Here is a 20,432-nt window from a genome sequence, read left to right as displayed (position 1 = left end):
AAGACAAATTAGACCAAGATAAATAAACATTATAATTACAATCTCATTACATGAAGACTGCCAAAACCCAAGTACAATTATCAGTAAAATACAGAAAAAAGTTAACAGAAATCGATTGCTTTTCTTCAGATACACAAACTGTATCTCGAGGAAACTTCTGTCCAAGTTTCATAACATACCATGTAATTTTTACAAAGAATGGAGGTATCAAAGTATAATTCAGTGTTAACTGTAAACAAACGAAGTTCACTTATCAGTAAGATACTGAAAAAAATTGAAGTAAAAACAACTGAAAGAATCGCATTAACTCAAAAACGAGTAAGACTGGATACGTCGACGAAATAAGCGTATTCTGCTATGCATCCATACCCCCAATGTGAATCTAGACTCGGTCAAAATGTCATGATAAGGAATATGACACAATCAGTACAATTATTCTTGTATCTTAAGATCTAAGACCTCAAGAGAATGTCTCTTGTGAGCTGAGACACAGACACATCGCATTGGTAAACCAATTCTTGAGAATGAACGTAAAACGTTTTTAGTTTCAATTAAGGAGTTCTTTCTTATAGTCCTGCATCGGCATTATTTCCGTCTCCTGTTAATGAAGTCAGTATAATGTAAACATACCCAGGTGAAACTTATCAATTGACAGATGTAAACATCATACGACGGGACAGAGGGTATGTTAATGAATTGTCTTCGTTGAATTAAATGTTCGAATTAAATCACAAAGATTTCTACGATTCCCATTTTAGTAGAAAAAACAATGTATTCTTTCCTCAATAAAGCCCTCAAGGAAGTCGTAAGTATATCCGAATGTGTTACTAGTAATTTGACAAAATCTCTGGCTCAAATTCATAACGACATGCCGATTACAAATTTAGTGGTTCAACTCCAAACAAATGATAATATATGTATTATACATAAAAGCTTCTTTAAATAGAATTTTCGAATGATTTTGTAAACACGTTCTCAAACCAAACACTAGAAACACGACACTTTTTAACTTTCAATGATACATTGAATCTAGATCTGCATTTTTCTCACAAATATTTCACCAAATAGCAATTATTCGTTTCCGGCCCGTATTATATTGCGCAGTTAGGTTAGTATATAATACGACGTTTTATTCTACGGTTGAGTTTTGCATCCGCCAAGATGGTCAATAAGGAATCTATGTGGTACTTTGTGATGGTATTCTGTTTAATAATCGTACTAGTAAATTCTATAAGCGTTTCCAGTGAGTATTATTAAAATAAGTCATAGTGCATTTTCTATATCAAAGTTAGGAAACATATCTGCCGTATGTTGAATAAGGGTTGATATGCGTAATTTTGTCAGATGGACCATTATATTTGTCCTTTCAAAGAATGAACAATATATGTAGATGTTGAATAATGCTAAGATTTGTGGTTACCCGAAATACGAGCGCTTTTATTTAGGATAGATTCCACCCAGTCACCAGTGCTTTACGATTGATGCGATTGAAATGATACAAAATTAACGTAAAAAATCCTGGTTATAACTTTGTTTGCAACTCCCTCAAACAAATTTGAATCAAGTTGCATATTTGGCTGTTCCATTTATGTTCTTTTTTATCTATATGTTCATAATTTTTTTTTTTATTCAGCTTTTAAACTTTAAGGCTCGAGCGTATGTGATGAAGATTATGTCGTGTGAATTGAACTCGATATAATACGTCTATTTTTTTAACGTATTGGGTTGAATTACAAAAGTGGTCAAATATTCTAATTTCAAAATATAAATTCGTTCAGCTATTGTGCTAAGACATTAATCTGGCGATACTATATTGACGTCTTAAGTACTGACTTACGAATACACTAAAGACTTAGCTACCAGAGATTTGTACCTGTACCATGTATGATGACCGAATATTCGGGGATTCCAGACGGTCCACAACTTATACAGTAGGTCTGCCTCATATCTTGACTTACATCTAGAAATTGACAATGAGGGTCGGTTGAACACAAAACTGTATTTATTTAAAGTCCAAATAAAGACTATCTGATAGTCCAATTATGATTATCATATCAAACAAATTTCATTGAGTTACGATTATCTTCCTTAAATTTTGGATGGTTGTTATTTTGGTAACTATGTGATATATGATATCAAGAACACACACACACACAACAAAACCTTACAGGTCAACCTGTCGGCTGAGTAATTCTTGAAAACAACACATTTACACGGAGAAACTAATAGAAAATGATTTTACCTATTTCTACCTCCGCCATATTGGGATCGTGGTAACTTCAGTTACGACGATCAGTTTAACACCAGTGAAGCATCGAAAATAAGAGCCGTATCCAACATTAATTTCAACAACTAAATACAGTTTAACTGAAAACTATTATTAAAGAGAAGCGAAAGATACCAAAGGGACATTCAAACTTATAAGTCGAAAATAAACTGACAGCGCCATGGCTAAAAAAGAAAAAGACCAAACAGACAAACAATAGTACACAAAACACAGCACCGTTAGTTTTCTCAATTGAATTGTTTCATATTTTTCATGTCGGGGCCTTTTAAAGCCGACTATACGGTATGGGTTTTTCTCAGGCCGTACGGTTGCCTATAATTGCTTACATCCACTTTATTTGAACTTTGTTAGATAGTTGTCTCATTGACAACCATACCTCATCTCCTTGTTTTTATATAGAAAACTAAAGACTGAGCAACACGAACCCCACCAAAAACTGAGGGTGATATCAGGTGCTCCGGAAGGGTAAGCAGATCCTGCTCAACATGTGGCACCCGTCGTGTTGCTCATGTTAGTACAAACCCGGTGTTAGTCTAATTCGGTAGGTCACATTCGGGGAAAAGGGGACGAGATTGTAGTTACGACAATAGGAACATATCCGCCATCATCTGTGAAACGGATATTCCATAACGATCAACCAACTCGTGATGGCGTCCGTAAAATTTACGAAGAGACGATTTCAACTTCACCACTTGGAACTCTTGGTTTAATAGCTTCCTTGTGAGAAGTAACCCCTTTTTTGAGGAAATCGTGATAGGAAATACAAGCCCTGGAATACCGTATCAACTGGGAGGTATATACTCCGTATGCAGGCGTATGGAAAGTTCACATTTATTAAGCTGAAATCATCTCTTTTGTCGTAAAGTTTTGTTTTCAACCGACCATCATTGTCAATTTCTAGATGTAAGTCAAGATATGAGGCAGACTCAACAGTATCTATTGTATTCTCATCTCCACTTCGATGGGATAGATGCGTTCAACATAGTCACCAAATTTTGAATTATTTATGTGTGCATAATAATTTCATACCATATTTCAGTCGTCCATTGGTGTATGGCGGTGAACAAAAATGATATGCCACTATCGCGTTCGTTGTTATTATGACGCAATCTTTTTATCAAATATTCCGTTAGCAGAGGTTATTGACAGAAATCAGTAACTATTCTCATTGAAGTATTCCACAGTTAGCGTATTTTCCATACAAACCACACATTCGGTACTCCTCGGCATATCCCTACGGCAAAGTTCCGACCTAGCTCATTTCAAAGGTGTTGACCGCGGTTATTCGCCACTTAAATATTTTTTCTTGGATCCGGGCCCGTCTGGCCACCACAGGGGTTGAAAATTGCCCCATAACGTATTTTCCATACAAACCACACATTCGGTACTCCTCGGCATATTACTACGGCAAAGTTCCGAACCAGACCTAGCTCATTTCAAAGGTGTTGACCCAGGCTATTCGCCACTTAAATATTTTTCTGGGATCCGGGCCCGTCTGGCCACCACAGTTTTAGTTGCATGTTAATTATTTGTAATGGCACATTTGATAAGGAAAATATCAGTTTTAGATTAATAAATTAGTAATGTCGCATGCCGTACATAATAGCCCACGTAGGATTTTTATAGAACATACTTGTTCACATTCAAAAAAAGATTTACATTACATGTATATCGAATTGATTTCATTTTATATATACAGAAATTGATATTGAAAATGGTTTCAATTGAAATACTTGATATTTGAGGATGCCGACTGTATGGAAAGCTTGTATGTAATTTTTCTCTCGTTCATTGTATCTTTTTTACTCAGTCATGGAATATATATATCACGATTTCTCATATCTTACTTAAATTCATTATTAACAATATTAGTTGTTCTTTGATTTTTTTTTATTTTCTATTCCTACATTGTTTCTGTACTTCTTAATCATAAGGAATCAAAAAGCGAGAAAAAGAAAGAATAAAACGATTTAAAATTGTATATTTATTTATCAAACGAACAGTGTCCTCCGAAAAAAAGTGGCTGCTATCATTATTGGTATTCAAAACGGACTGAAATCTTTTGAGAACCACCACAAGCCGTGAAATTGTCGAATTCCGTTGTTAAATAATATTTAACTAAGATTTTGAGATTTTTGAAACGTTTGAGTGTTATATAGTTTTCTGGTGTTTAGACATATCATCAAAATTGGCTGCTGGAAAAAAAGTGGCTGCTATCTTGATTGGCTGCTTAAAGTGGCTGCCAGCTTGAGTCTGGTGTTTTTCGATCGCTATTATTTTGGTAACGAGGTCATATATGATATTAAGAAAACAACACGTTTATCCGGAGAAATTAGCAGAAAACGGTTTTACCTATTTCTACCTCCGCCATATTGGGATCGTGGTAACTGCAGTTACGACGATCAGTTCAACATCAGTTCAACACTTTTATTAAGTCAGGAATATGACAGTTGTTTTTCACTCGTTCCGTTGGTTGATAAAGTTTGATTTTGTCAGTTTTTATGGACTTACCCCTTTTTGAATTTACCTTGGAGTTCGGTATTTTTGTTATACTTTTTTAATTTCTGACTTTGCACTTGATATTATTTTCGAACTACTGGACTACTGTCGTCACTGTAAAAAGGATGTTTGGTTCAATGTAATTAAAAATTCGGAAGGGTTCCGCGGAACCCAGTGTCTCGCCTACTTTTGGTGTTAATCGCAGGCTCAACAAAAATGAAGAAAAAAATTAATAAAAATATTCCCCTCTATACTATGTTTTGATTGTAAGTAGCTTCTGTCCAAGTTTGGTAAAAATCCAGGATAAATTATGAATCTAATAAATGTTTTAAAAACTTAAACTGCAGAATGTATGTAATGTTGACTGGAAAAAAAAACTAAGTCCATTTATAAGTAAAATACAGAAAAAATGGAACAAAATTTTATCAAAATTTCCTTCTAGATACTATCTTATGATCATAAACAAGCTTCTTTCCAAGTTTGGTATAAATCCAGGATAGTTTAAGAAAGTTATTGAAATTTCAAAAACTTTAACCACAGAGTGAATGTAATGTTTCCTGGCAGAAAAACTAAGTCCATTTATAAGTAAAATACGGAAAAATGGAATTTTTTTTTTACAAAATTTACTTCTGGATACTATCTTATGATCATAAACAAGCTTCTTTCCAAGTTTGGTAGAAATCTAGGATAGTTTAAGAAAGTTATTGAAATTTTAAAAACTTTAACCACAGAGTGAATGTAATGTTAACTGGCAGAAAAACTAAGTCCACTTATAAGTAAAATACGGAAAAAATGGAATTTTTTTTTTACAAAATTTACTTTTGAATATAATCTTATGATCATAAACAAGCTTCTGTCCAAGTTTGGTAGAAATCCAGGATAGTTTAAGAAAGTTATTAAAATTTCAAAAACTTTAACCACAGAGTGAATATTTGTGGACGCCGCCGACGACGACGACGACGACGACGACGACGCCGACGGAATGTAGGATCGCTATGTCTCGCTTTTTCGACAAAAGTCGAAGGCTCGACAAAAACCACTTGATGTCAGGATGACTTATTTGATGTGGTTTGAAAAGCAGTCATTTCCGTCACTACTTTGTTCATTGCGCAACATATAAATCATATTGGCACATTCAATGGCTTGCGTATATAATGTCAATTGTGATTCAAGTAGAAACATCCTAGATAGATACTTTGAATTTCAAAATATGATTCTGTCATCAATTCTGAGCAAAATTTGAAAATTTGAGACATAAAAACAAACAATTTTACAGGGCTTCATCAGATGATACCAGACAGAGTTTTTTTTTATCTTTTGCAAAGTAGCTTGACATTTTAATCCTTCGAATCTTAAAAATTTCTTGATGCGTTCTTATCTTTCTTTTTTGTTTTTTTGTATTTTTTGGGAATTTGTTTTGGAATTTAAATTTTCAATCTAAATGTATCCAAACTCGCAGTTATCTTATCAGATATTACCAATCACAAATTATGGAACTGAGAAGAAAGATGGCACCGAATTACATTTCTCGTGCCATCAAATGTCTTGCAAATGCCATTAATTTAAAGGCAATATTCTTCACCATGAAAAAGTCAAATCTACACTGCCTTTTTTTTAAGAGATCAGTAAGGTTCAATGATGTCTTGTACATTTACCTAAACCCCCGTGTGCTCATATTTATTTATTATTTATTTTTTCCTTATAATATCTATTCTGTATTCCCCATTCAGACCCTCACTAATGTAGCATATAAATCCAAAGACCCGTTGAAAATTGTTTTCCCACAGACATTTATTAAGAGAAATATCTGAATAATTTTTGTTCTATTTTATTTTCCCTTCAATATCCCCAAAAAATGAAGAACTAAATCTCACTACACTCTACTGGATACAAAATTTCATACGTACCTTTACAAACAACGCTATATTGCTAGGTCTGCCGAATTCTCTACGAAGCCTGTTTCCAATTACGGACCTCTGGTAATATACTGGTATCAACAATCAAAATAGAGGATCAAATTGTCAACGTATATTTGTTCCTAATGATATTTATTCCTGATGGAAACAATATTATAATAATATATGATCTGCAGAATTTCTGTCATGGAATACTTTTTCCATCTGTATTATATTTGTTCCACTGATATATTAGGAACTTATGTTATATGTTGATTAATATAACAAATGTTCCTATTATGCTGGTGATTTTTTACACCTAATTGATTATTATCTAAATCAAAACAGCGTTTTACATGCTGATTTTCTATTATATAATTGTTATTTAATTTGAAAAGTGTTAATGAGTTAGATATATTCACCTGTTCACAATACCTGTATGTACAAACACACATGGAGGATGATGAATATGAAAAAAATATATGTTCCTTAATGATGGCTCATATGTTGAAGGTAAGTAATTATGTTAACAAGTTCATCTGTGAAATATAAATGTAAATTCTAATGAGACAAATATCATTTATATGAAAAATATGCATGCGAGTAATTGTGGATAATTTGAAATAATTATTTAATGTCAACACCATTGGGAACAATTATTTCCCATATTCACGATACCTGTTCTTTTACTAGTATTCTTTCTACTAGTAATATCAGAATAATAATTATACATACCAGTTTACCATTCCGGCATTCATAATAGATAGTACATAATAATATTTTCGGGTCGGAATAGATATTACATAATACTTTTTCCATTCGGAATATATATTACATAATACTTTTTCTATTCGGAATAGATATTACATAATACTGTTTCCATTCGAAATAAATATTACATAATACTTTATCCATTCGGAATAGATATAACATAATTTTTTTTCCATTCGGAATAGATATTACATAATATTATGTTATAAATATTATACCAGTCATGCGATAAAACTTCCACCATAATATTTATCCCAAAGATACTTTATTATGTAACAAAACTTCCTATTGGAATTTATTTTATGTGATAAAAATTCTGAGGCATCGGTCCTTTTATTATGCTTATGGAATATGTATCACATAAAATTAATTCGAATTGGAATTTTTATTACATAATAAATTATCTTTGGAATAAATATTATGGTGGAACTTCTATTCTGGGACAAAATCAGCAATTTGCACATCGACTAAAAGTGGTGTTTTCGAGATTTTCCCAGAACTGTTTAAAAATATAGGTAGCAGTAAATATATAAATCGCAGATCGGTATAAACAATTGTTGTGATTTTGATTGATGTTTTTGTGTGTTAAACCAATCTGGTGAGTACATCCTTCTGCAAACGATTTTTTTTTTAATTTCTTATAATGGAGTTCTGTAGCAGCGTTTTCCAAGTGTAGTACAGGGTTGAGCATTAACAAAATTTTTAACCGCACCCTATTCTATAGGTGCAAGTCCCGAGCCATAAGCTTGTAATCCAATGGTTTTCGTAGGTTGCTGTTTGTCATAATTGTTATTTTTATCTACTGTTTTAGTATAAATCAGGCTGTTGATTTTCCCTTTGTAATTATTTCATATTTTGTCATCCCAGGGCTTTACAAAACTAAGTAAACGGTATGAGGTTTGCTCATTGTTGAAGGCTAAATAATGACCTGCATTTGTTCACATCCTTGTCCTTGATTATTGGTGGATGGTTGTCTCTTTGGCAATCGTGTAACATCTCCTCATTTTAATGGATATTTGTTTTCTTTTTTTAAAGGGTTTGAATATAACCCATTTTTATTTTTAGTGTTTCAAAGATTTTACATATATGTTGAAATGAATTATACATTAAGGCAGCAGTAACTGTTGTTTACCGATGTTCAAATGTCATAAATCTATTTAAAAAATACAAATCAAGGTAACAAACAAAAATCAGAGGGAATCACAGAATCGCATTCTGAATCAGTACCTTTCTCGAAGGATAAGAATGTTTTCTCAATCTTGATTTACAGCACTTGCATTGTGTGATTTTAAATTTATAGGCAGATCTTACATCGGTTTTCCCTCTGACTGTGGTGGCATCGATATCAAGAAAGGCAGTGGTGTGTACATGATTTACCCTGAAGGAGTTGAGGATGGATTCAATGTATATTGTAATATGGAGACAGACAACATAGGGGGCGGATGGACGGTGAGTAGAACAAGAGAAAGGGCACCAAGGGCTATCAAACACCATTGGTCGATAATCCCATGACCAAAAAGACAAACAACAAAAAGACAAACAACGAAAAGACAAACAACAGTCCACAATGTACTACACACAAAACTAAAGAACGACCAACACGAACTCCACCAAGAACCGGAGTGAGCACAGGTACACCGGGAGGGTAAGTAGTTTCTTCTCCATTGGTCATGGCAAGTAAAATTCAATGATATTTCGCATTCCGGATGTCATAATCATAATCATAATAGGAAACGCAAGCCCTGGAATGTCGTTACAATTGGAAAAACGTTACTCTTTCTGTGGAAGCTGTTGGATTGTTGCTAAAGAAATAGAAAGTTCAAAATAATGTATCTATAATTTATCAGATTCGATAAGGAGTGCACCTTGAAAATCTTGGAAAACATGGGAATGCTGGAAAGCCGTATAACTGTAACAGATCACATACAACCCCTCTAAAAACTTGCTGAAGCATAACTGCCTTTAATATTTGTTTTTACGATTTTTAAATTTTTGAGATTTTTTAAACAAACGAATTAAAATAAAGGCGTTATGGACATTTCAAGTAGTAATACGATACTTTTTACAACCATAGGTGTTCCAAAAACGACAAAATGGTGCGGTTGATTTTTACAGAGGATGGAATGATTATAAATTTGGATTTGGAACTTTGGATGGAGAACACTGGCTTGGTATGCTTTCTCGTAATGATTTCTACATGTATTTTCTTTACATGCTATTAGTATACATTCACTAACAAAACATGTATTAATAAATGTAGAAAACTAGAAATATACCTTTTTAACCGCCAATTTATAAGATCTGACTTTATGAGGTACAGATTTTTTGATAATGTTTGTAAAAGTTTTCTATTTCTCGTACTGTTTCCTCGGAAGCTGATATATAGTGTCTGTTTATAAGTTTAATTCAATGAAACATTTACAGAACTTTCTGGATATTTGAAAATATGTTACCAATTATTTGAAAATCGAAAAAATTGTCATATGTCGAATGATTCGCAGGAGACAGATTGTTACGCTGACGTATTTCTTGAAGGCACAGGTAATCTCAATTCGATACATTAAAATTTGCGTTTTACGTAATGCAAGCTTAAAATACAATATTTATCTTCTAGTTTGACGGTAAGTTTTAGCCAATGAAAAACATTGTAATATAAAAATTGCATTAGAATGAAACAATAACCCAACGACAATATAGAAAACATAAAGGCTTTCACAACAAGGCTGTATTCTAAATTTCCACGACTCTATATAGGTTTTGTCAATTTATCTGAATTTTTAGATAAATAAAAAAAATCTCTATATATGGAATTTGTATCAAATCGTTTGCTCGTAGCATGGCTGTGTCAAAGTGGCGATATTAGTATGACCGAAAGTATTTTTTACATCTTCTTATCTTTTAGTGACTTATTCCAATATTCCTTGTTTTACTTTTTTATCGGTGTTCATCCGTATATCTGATTTCTGGATAAAAGGACCTGTAAGAAACATACACTTTCATTTGAGAGATTTTAAAAGAACAACTCAAGGCATATCTCTTTAACATGCCAACTGAATTTTTTTTTTTAGTTGGGCATTTTTATAGATACATAGATAATAATCCACGAAGTTGCATTTAACTCATATAATACATAATAATATAAATTACTATAATGTATTATCAATAATGATTGTTTTGATGTATTATATATAGGCAACGAAAATCTCCATATCCTTACCTCCCAAGACAAATACGAACTCTTAATTACGATGCAGGACTTTACCAATCATACTGGATATGCAAAATATGCAAACTTCAAAATCGGGAACAAAGAATCAAAATTCAAGATGACCATTTCATCCTATACTGGCAACGTTGGTATGTTTGTTTACTTATTTTTGTCAAATAAGATTTATATAAATTTGCTTTTGTGCTGAAACATATTTTTGCATGATTTTGTTCTATGACATATACCCAGCACGTCCTTCTCTTCATTATATGTAACTCTACTCTTCCTAACAAATTCTCATTCAGATATTTTTTTTATCATTTAAAGAAAACAAAATATTTACATATGAAAAGCGACACTAATACTATTTTTTTACATGAGAAAAATAAATCCATCTTAAATATTAAATAATCTTCATGGAGTGACGTATGTCATTTATGTTGATTAAAACGTAGGTGACGAAATAACTTAATGCAAGATTTTTTTTCGTGCTTAAGAAAAAAGAAGTAGTCCTCGAACTATAGGTTTTACAATTGGTGACTTTGAATAGAATCTTCATTCTTTTAACGTTTTGGAAACATTGAACTGAAAATGGTCTTCAAATGAATTATGGTGAGAGAAGGAACATCGTTATTTACGGGAATGATGATGAATTTATACCTACTTTTTTCAAAGGTGATTCACTTAGCAGCCATAATGGGAAAAACTTTACTACCAAAGACCAGGATAACGACCAGTATGGAAATAACTGTGCTTCTATGTTTAAAGGTGCATGGTGGTACGGAGCCTGTCATTCTTCAAACTTGAATGGACAGTATCTTGGCGGGAAACATACTTCACACGCTGATGGAATTAATTGGAAAACTTGGAAAGGCCAATACTACTCATTAAAGACAACCAACATGATGATTCGTAGGAAAAAATAAATAACCTTCGCAAAATTTGTAATTTATAAAAATCTCTTTTTTAATTGCAATTCCTTAAAAACTAAAGTGAGGCAAAACAAATTAAAGTAAAACAGATAGAAAATATTCAACATTTGAATAAAATGAAATGAAAAAGATTTTTTTATTGTCATGAAAAAAGTTATTACTGATTACGCACAAACGAAAAGAACCTATCAAATTTGGGTAAAAATTACAATATTTATGATGATATAAAAAGAAAGACATGTGGTATGACTGCACATAATATATCTACCATAGAACAATATATCTACAAGAGAACAATATATCTACCAGAGAACAATATATCTACCAGAGAACAATATATCTACCAGAGAACAATATATCTACCAGAGAACAAAGGGCGAGGATTGTAAACAAATACAAGTTACCGTAATAATTTCATGTGTATTCGCTTGATACTTTTCAGAAGGACAATCTGACATTTATTCTAACCATATACTGTTGAAGAAACTTTGAATGTCTTCCTTTGCTTAGGATTGGATATGTTTTTACATCTTTTTTACATTAATTTAACTACAAATGGGTCTTGACAGCTGCTAGTGGACTGTAATTTCAGAAAATTCAAATTATACGCCCTAATCGTCAACTTTTAGTTTATAAATTATGTAGTTGCACTAAAACATGACAACATGACTGAAACGCCATGAGGCAAAGTTGACCTTTGACGCTTCAAACTATTGTGTTAAAAAGAGACATCAAAAAACATGTAAGGATCAGTTAGAAATGGCTCAATTCAACAGATTGGTACGAAGCACCAAAGCAACTAACATAAAAAAAGACACTTAGTACCTAAGAGTACTCGCAGGTACTGAAAGCTAATGCAAAGTCAATTACAACTACATGTAATAAATCATGTTCTCTCCCAGACTACAGTATCAATCAGTTATAACACCCAATGAAGAGCTGATGAACAATTTTATAAAAAAAACACGACCTTTTGTGATGCTAAAGAATAAGTAAACATTATCGACAGGATGAAGGATCATAATTTTTCATAACTGTTTAGCAATACATATTTAGTTATGTTTTTATTTATCAAAATTTATTGATTAGTTGCTAATACATGTATCTACAACATTTGGTCTCTAGTGGAAAATTTTCTAATCGGCAATCATTCCACATCTCCATATTTTATATTAAAGCATCGACAAAACAATAGTTTTACGAGTTTCCTACTGTGTTAAATTGTTTACCCTTGAGATTAAATTTATTCAAAACATTAAACATGTTTGTGAGGGCTCAACCGCCACAACCTGGGATAGAGTTGTTTACAAACAAACTATAAAAATCAGTTACAAGTGGAAAAGACTTGACTCTTCAAGTCAGCACTTTGCACATAAAAAACTCATAACAAAAAGACAAAAACACAAGGTACAGATTAATATTAAGAGTATTCGCATTTATATAATGAAAATAACCCTTTATTAATTTCAACAATAAAAATATTATTGAGTATACATCCAATGCATTAACTGTAAAAACGTCATAAACAAGTATTCTTCGTTTGCAATTTGTGTTTTTGTCTGTCAGTCCGTCAGAAAAATTTGAAACTTCATTTCTAGAATCATTGAAGCAAAGGAGTCAAAATGTTTCCTAGGACGGATATCGAAAACTATTAACTTTATTTTTGTCTTGTCTTGTTTGTTTGTTTTTTTTATTTTTTTACTACACCAGGCTTGACTTTGAAGAAAAACATCATACGTGATAATAAGTTTATTGTACAAGGGTGTGGAGAGGGGGAGGAGGGGTACCCCAATTCTGTATTATTTAAGCAATTTTTCTCTATTCTTCAATTTTTTTGCCCATTTAAATAAATGTTTTGAAGGAACAATTGCGTGGAAAATATACATAAAAAAAATTACACGCAATATTTGTTAAAAATGACAGATTTGCTATATCTATAAATCCTATCACTGTCTTGAAACTACTCCTGTTCAAGGGCAGTCTCTCGGAAAGAGCCCAGTATTACTGACTTTGCACTCCAATAACCTGTACTACATTTGATAGAAAAAAGTGCCCCTATTAGCGAAAATGTAACCAATCAGTTATTTCATCTCCCTCGTGTATATCTGTAATGGAGCCTATATATACAAGGTAAAGATGAGTCCTTTTGCTGATATAAAAACAAGATAGTGTGGCATAACTGCCAATGAGACAGTTATCCTCCAGAGACCAAATGACGTAGATGTTCGCAAACAGAGGTCACCGTACGGCCTTCAACAATTAACAACACCTATACCGCATAGAAAAAAAGGCATTCATGACAAAATATAAACCTAATCAAACGAGAAAACCAATCGAGAAATATGATCTTGAAAGAATAAATAACGGTGTCAAGTATTGCAAAAGAGGGACGAAAGATACCAGAAGGACAGTCAAACTCATAGATCGAAAACAAACTGACAACGCCATGGCCAAAAATAAAAATACAAACAGACAAATAATAGTACAGATGACACAACATAGAAAACTAAAGACTAAGCAACACGAACCCCACCAAAAACTGGGGGTGATCTCAGGTGCTCCGGAAGGGTAAGCAGATCCTGCTCCACATGTGGCACCCGTCGTGTTGCTTATGTTATTACAAATCCGGTAAATAGTCTAATTCGGTAAGTCACATTCGTGAAAAGGGAAGGGTATTGTAGTTACGACATAAGGAACATATCCGAAATCATCTTTTAAACGGTTATTCCATAACGGTCAACCAACTCGTGATGGCGTCCGTATTTACGAAGGGATGATTTCAACTTCACCATTTGGAACTCTTGACTTAATAGCTTCCTTGTGAGCAGCAATCCTCTATCAAGGAAATCATGATAGAAAACACAAGCCCGGGAATATCGTATCAATTGGGATCTGATCAATCTGATCGTGAAAGATCCGATATCGGATCGTGAGATGATTTTTTTCGAGAAGACACATGCAAGGTATGTTTTAAATCCAACAATTCTTTGAAAAAATAAATATGTCTGTCAAAATGGTTCAACACTATGATGTGTATCTAGGAAAATTCAAAGTTAAAACATTCACAGTTTTTACAAAAGTCACTGTGTGACCTTAAAAAAGTTCCCCAATTTTGTTCAGTTTTGTCTCGCCTTGATGGAGAAAAAAGCGAGACAAAGGTATGCTGTTTCATGCTTCGGTGGCGTCAACAATGTATTAGTTTGTGATTAGGTCAGTCTATGGGGAACCACTACTGGTAGGTCAATGTCATTTGTTATGCAGTTGTATTAGCATTGGGAAATCTCGTTCCCATGGAGATAATTTGGTCCTGCCCCTCACTCATGGTCTATTGACTTTGAAACTTTTGCTTATTATACATGTATTAGTTTGTGATTAGGTCAGTTTATGGTGAACCACTAGTGACAGGTCAATGATATTTGGTATGCAGTTGTTTTACCATTGGCACATCTTATTTCCATGTCAATTATTTGGCCTCGCCCCTTCAGTCATGGTCTATTGACTTTGAAACTTATGCTAAGTTTACATGTATTACTTTGTGATTAGGTCAGTTTATGGGGAACCACTATTGGTAGGTAAATGATATTTGGTATGCAGTTGTTTAAGTATTGGAACATTTCATTTCTATGAAGGTTATTTGGCCCCTCCCCCTCAGTCATGGTCTATTGACTTTGAAACTTTTGCTAAGTTTACATGTATTAGTTTGTGATTAGGTCAGTTTATGGGGAAAACTCGTCGTATGTCAATGTATTTGATATGCATTTGTATTAACATAGGCACATCTCATTTCCATGGAGATTGTTTGGCCCTGTACCTTCAGTCATGGTTCATTGACTTTGAATATTTTGCATAACTTACATATTAAAGTATTGCTATTTTAATTTCAACATTTGCATTTTACTACATTTATCAAAATTATGAAAAAAGGCGAGACATATGTTTACAGTTTATTTTTTGCTGTTATTTTTAAAAAGTGGAAGACATTTTCAATTGAAATCCAATTATAGATACGAAAATTTCAGAAACTCGGTTTATCAACTTGGAAGATGGATTGAAGTTTTTCCTTGTCACTGGTTGTCTTTTGTTCAATCTTATTTGTTTAAGGTTTGTGCCAAAAAAACAAACACAGTACAAACTATACGATACCACTCAAAAACTATTTACCACTGAAAAAACTATTAAGTGTTTTATTATTTGAGGAATTTTGTATGCAGTTCTTTGATAGCCTCTGTTTTTCACTATTTTTAAGACTCGGTCTATCTATAGGCTGACGTAATGTATAGTTTACCTGTCTACTGTTGAAGGTCATTGAAATCAAAATGTTTTTTGGTTTAATGTCGTTGGGTTTCTTTCTCATTGACGTATAGCACACATCTCGTTCTATTCATAAGTATAAACATCATAATCGAATGACAAATCCATGCATCAACCTCTTTGACGTATTATATTTGCAAAATGAGTAAAGATTAATAAGACAGTGAAAGATAAGAAAAAGATTGGTGTTATTGAACCAGGTGAAAGTCTTTGTGAATCTTAATCGTTTAGATGGAATAAATTGATTGATATATTGATTGATTATTGTTTGCTTTACGTCCAGTGGCAAACATTGCATGTATGTTCATGACGAGTACACATTAACAATAAATACAATCAGTAGTTTCTGAAAAGTAGGGGTTGACCTTGGTGAATGGTGGAAAATATTATCTGCCATTGGAAAATAAAGGTATGTTAATTCAGAGTAAATTTAGCGTAGCAAAGGCTACCTACAGACACCTCAGAGTTGTTGGAAGGGTTCATGAACGCGTAGTGAGCGTAAAACCATCTCTTTGCGAGGCATATGATTGAACGTCCCCATTCCGACCAGATGTGGCTGCGTATTTATGCATTCCACACATTCAAACGGACACCCAGCTTTAGCAAATATTATAGCGTTGGAATGGGAGAAGTCCATCCAGGAATTAACATATTTCTATACTCCAAGTCAAGCCTTGGAGTAGGTGAAATAGAAGACTTGGCAACTTAGATTTTGTATCGATTATATAGAGCTAAATAACTTCACCATAAATAAACTTATTTTCGTCATACAACCGAGGATTAAAACGAAACCATGTCGCAGTTCGCCTGGTTTTTCTCCCATGACATGACAAACACGGCCTGAGGAAGTTGAAACCTCAGTTTCTTTATAATTTCAAAATTTATAAACGGACAATTTCAGGTATTCCAACGTAGACTAAATGGCGAAGAATACTTTCACAGAGGCTGGCGAGATTATAAAGCAGGGTTCGGATCTCTTCAGAGTGAACATTGGCTTGGTAGGTACAAACCCTGTTTATGCTTTCTCAGAACATATTTTGAATATTTGGAAAAATTATAATCATACCGATTTTATTTACTCATAACACTTGTTTCCGGAATAACCCTTATTGGGTACCATCGAAACCTAAGTTTATAAGGTAAAGAACAGTAAACATTTAAGAGCATAAAAATGTTAACGGTTTTACTAAGAAGAGAAAAAAATTGACCTTGGTAAACTCCGCCTCGTGGAGTTTTATCTAAGGTTTTAGTACATTTGCATTATTTATAAACTGGAAATTGTCAAAGGCAATATATATCAAAATTTTATTGCATTTATATTACTATCAATTACCTTACCTAAACTATAGTGTCTATGGATATATAAACAACGATTTAAATGTTGGGTGTACATCATTCCTATCATTTTGAAACAAAATTACTATGAAAAACTCCATATCTTGACATCCCAAGCAAATTATGAAATCTTGATTAGAATGAAGACTTTTGAAAATGAAAATGGATATGCTAGATATAGTGGATGATGAAGCTTCTAAATTTACGATGACATTATCTACATCTACATTTACTGGAAATGTCGGTGAGCAATACATTTTTGCAACCATATCAGATGTCAAAATGATAATAATTATGAAATATGTCAAATATTGGATTTTATTTCATTCAGCTTTATTTTTTTACATTGCATAATTCGTGAATTTTCGTTTATGACATTTCGAATAACTTTGCCAATTACAAGTTGTATGAATAAACATGTCGGAAATATTTAAATGAGGTATGTAGACTGAAAACAATGAGTTGTATCCTCTAGATATAAAAAAAGTTTCACTCTATGTGACATGCTTATACATGTAGTCTATTGCCTGATACAAAAAGGCAATTGTGGGAAAAAAAGGTTGTGGTTATTGTCCAGTCAACAGACATGAGGGCTAAGACAATATTTGGTCTTTCTTCTAAAAGTGCCAAATTGTCTATATGATAAACTCTTAGATACTATATATCATCGATACATGTTGTTGTTTTTCAATTGCCCAAATTTTTATTTCGTGGTGCTTTAATTCAATGTTTAATGATGTTATTGGCATTCATCTTTTCAGTATACATAATCTAAAAAAAATGTCTGTACTTTGTACTTTTTATACATTCACTGTTACAAACAAAATGTCATCAACTGTTGCATTAGGCGTCAACTAGAATGGAAACAGATACAATTGTTATCAAATAGTCAAGGTGAACACAAATTAAAGATATAGATACAGATGTATTAATAAATTATTTTCTTTACATTAAACTATGTTTATAGGAGACTCCCTTAGCAGTCATAGTGGTATGAAATTTGGTACAAAAGACCAGGATAACGACTCTGAAGAAGGACAAAGTTGTGCTTTAAGTTATAAAGGCGGGTGGTGGTACGAGAGATGTCATTATTCTAACTTGAACGGAATTTACCATGCTGGGAAACATACATCCTATGCTGACGGTGTGAATTGGAAAACATGGAAAGGCTACCACTACTCACTGAAGGAGACGACAATGATGATACGACAATTGCAATAAATTCATTATTTTGGAAATGAAATAATAGAAAGTTAAAACTATTTATTTGGTATATGTTAGCACATTATTCACACACCTATTAATAAATCCCCTAAAAAAGAACTTTATTTGTTTTAAATCTTACTGTAGACTATTCATTTAATATCTTTGTCGTTCCTGTTATGACATTTGTTGATCAAGAGCTTGCTATTATATTCGGACATTTTCTATCACAATTTTTTAAACCATATACAGCATTAAGAATTATGTGGCACCTTGTAGGATGATTAGGGTTGGAATTATTTTTATTTGAAAGCATATCCATTTAGTTAAAAAAAACATTTTATTGTTAAATAGAAATTAAATCTATATTTTACTAAGGATAGAAAATATATTCATTGTATTTTACTAAAGAGTCATACATGATTGAATTCCATAAAAACTTTGCCGCATTAACCATGTACTTTTTTGTTGCTGTAATAAAAACTTAAATCTTTGGAAACAGGAACTGCTACCCATTATTTTCTAGTTTGTTTAGTCTTCAAGAAATAAAATATTAAAATGTTAACACTATATGTAAGTAATGGAAAATGAATTTAAGCTTTTTCAACATGTACAAAATGTAGATAAGTCTCGACCGTTTGGTTGGTGTTTTTTTAACTTTTAGAAAACGAATAAAATTGAAATTGTTATTTTAAGCCAGTTAAAATATCATCAGTTTTTATCCTATTTTAAAAATAAATGAAATACAAGTAAGTTGTTTTTAAATTCGGAAGATTTGACATAAGATATGCACAGTAAACCCGAGTTTTTCAATTATATTTGGAACACACAAGTCAACACGACTTCAAAGACGGTGAAGTAAAATAAAGACTTAACCCATTGACTTGGGACAGGCATATAAAGGATGTTGAGGGATTAAATATGTTTTTCAGAGCTCAACTCAATCTGAACTTGAGACAGTGTTGTAACAGCAAAACATCAGATCAAACTGTCTCGCCTGCTTTATACTTATGATTGAATTTATGTTGAAAGTCTGTAATATGAAAATTTTAATACAGGTATCACATAAACTTAACATTATTAATGATCCATGAAAATGATGTCAAGATCAGATGAACCATGCCAGACAGACATGTACACCTTACAATCGTTTCATACGCCAGTTTAAAATTACAGTTGTCCTATTGCCTATATAACCTGGTAAACAGACCAAACCATAAAAACTTAACATTGACCAATGAACCATGAAAATTAGGTCAAGGTCATATGAAACCTGCCAGACAGACATATACACCTTTCAATCATTCCATACACAAAATATAGTTGACATATTGCTTATAGTATCTGATAAACTGACAAAACCATGAAAATTTAATATTGACCAATGAGTCTTGAAAATGAGGTCACGGTCATATAAACCCTATCAGAGAGACATGTACACCTTATAATCATTCCATACACCAAATATGATTGACTTATTGCTTAAAGTATCTGATAAACTGACAAAACCATGAAAAAATTAGCGTTGACCAGTGAAGCATGAAAATGAGGTCAAGGTCATATGAAACCTCCCAGACAGACATGTACACATTAAGATCATACCATATCCAAAATATACTGGCCATATTGCTTATAGTATCTAAAAAGGACAAAACCAAAAAAACTAAACATTGTCCTCTGAACCATGAAAATAAGTTCAAGGTCAGATGAAACCTGTCAGTCGAATTTGGACATATATCCTAACCATCATTTCATACACCAACTATAGTTGACATATTGCTTATAGTATCTGAGTTACGGTTTGACCACGTAAACTTAACCTTGATTACTGATCCATAAAATGAGATCGAGATCAGGTGAACCCTATATGACAGACCTGTAAACCTTTATAAGGTATAGAACCACTAATTCAGGCCCGGTCGGAAAGAACATACAAGAAAGTAGTACATATTTTAAACAAAATAGTTCCTACGCATAGCTGTATCTTTGTC

At 32.7% G+C, this 20,432-nt stretch overlaps 1 protein-coding gene and 1 long non-coding RNA gene across 2 annotated transcripts; both read left to right on the top strand.

Annotated features, from left to right (window-relative positions):
* The first annotated feature begins 1,089 nt into the window (after positions 1–1,089).
* LOC127734297 (fibrinogen C domain-containing protein 1-like) lies at positions 1,090–11,723 on the top strand. Its single transcript, XM_052244124.1, has 5 exons — positions 1,090–1,243; positions 8,753–8,901; positions 9,527–9,623; positions 10,645–10,809; positions 11,336–11,723. The coding sequence occupies exons 1-5, from the start codon at positions 1,162–1,164 to the stop codon at positions 11,584–11,586; spliced, it is 744 nt and encodes a 247-aa protein (XP_052100084.1). The 5' UTR covers positions 1,090–1,161; the 3' UTR covers positions 11,587–11,723.
* A 4,073-nt stretch (positions 11,724–15,796) lies between these two features.
* LOC127734303 (uncharacterized) lies at positions 15,797–18,561 on the top strand. The gene is made up of 2 exons (XR_007997508.1): positions 15,797–16,901; positions 18,206–18,561. It is a non-coding gene; the product is annotated as an uncharacterized LOC127734303 (long non-coding RNA).
* Positions 18,562–20,432: the final 1,871 nt, after the last annotated feature.

The sequence above is a fragment of the Mytilus californianus genome, unplaced genomic scaffold, assembly GCF_021869535.1.
Source record: "Mytilus californianus isolate M0D057914Y unplaced genomic scaffold, xbMytCali1.0.p SCAF_3, whole genome shotgun sequence".
NCBI lineage: Eukaryota > Metazoa > Mollusca > Bivalvia > Mytilida > Mytilidae > Mytilus > Mytilus californianus.
The sequence above is the reverse complement of the archived record's forward strand: the minus strand, read 5'-3'. Positions and strand labels throughout refer to the sequence as shown.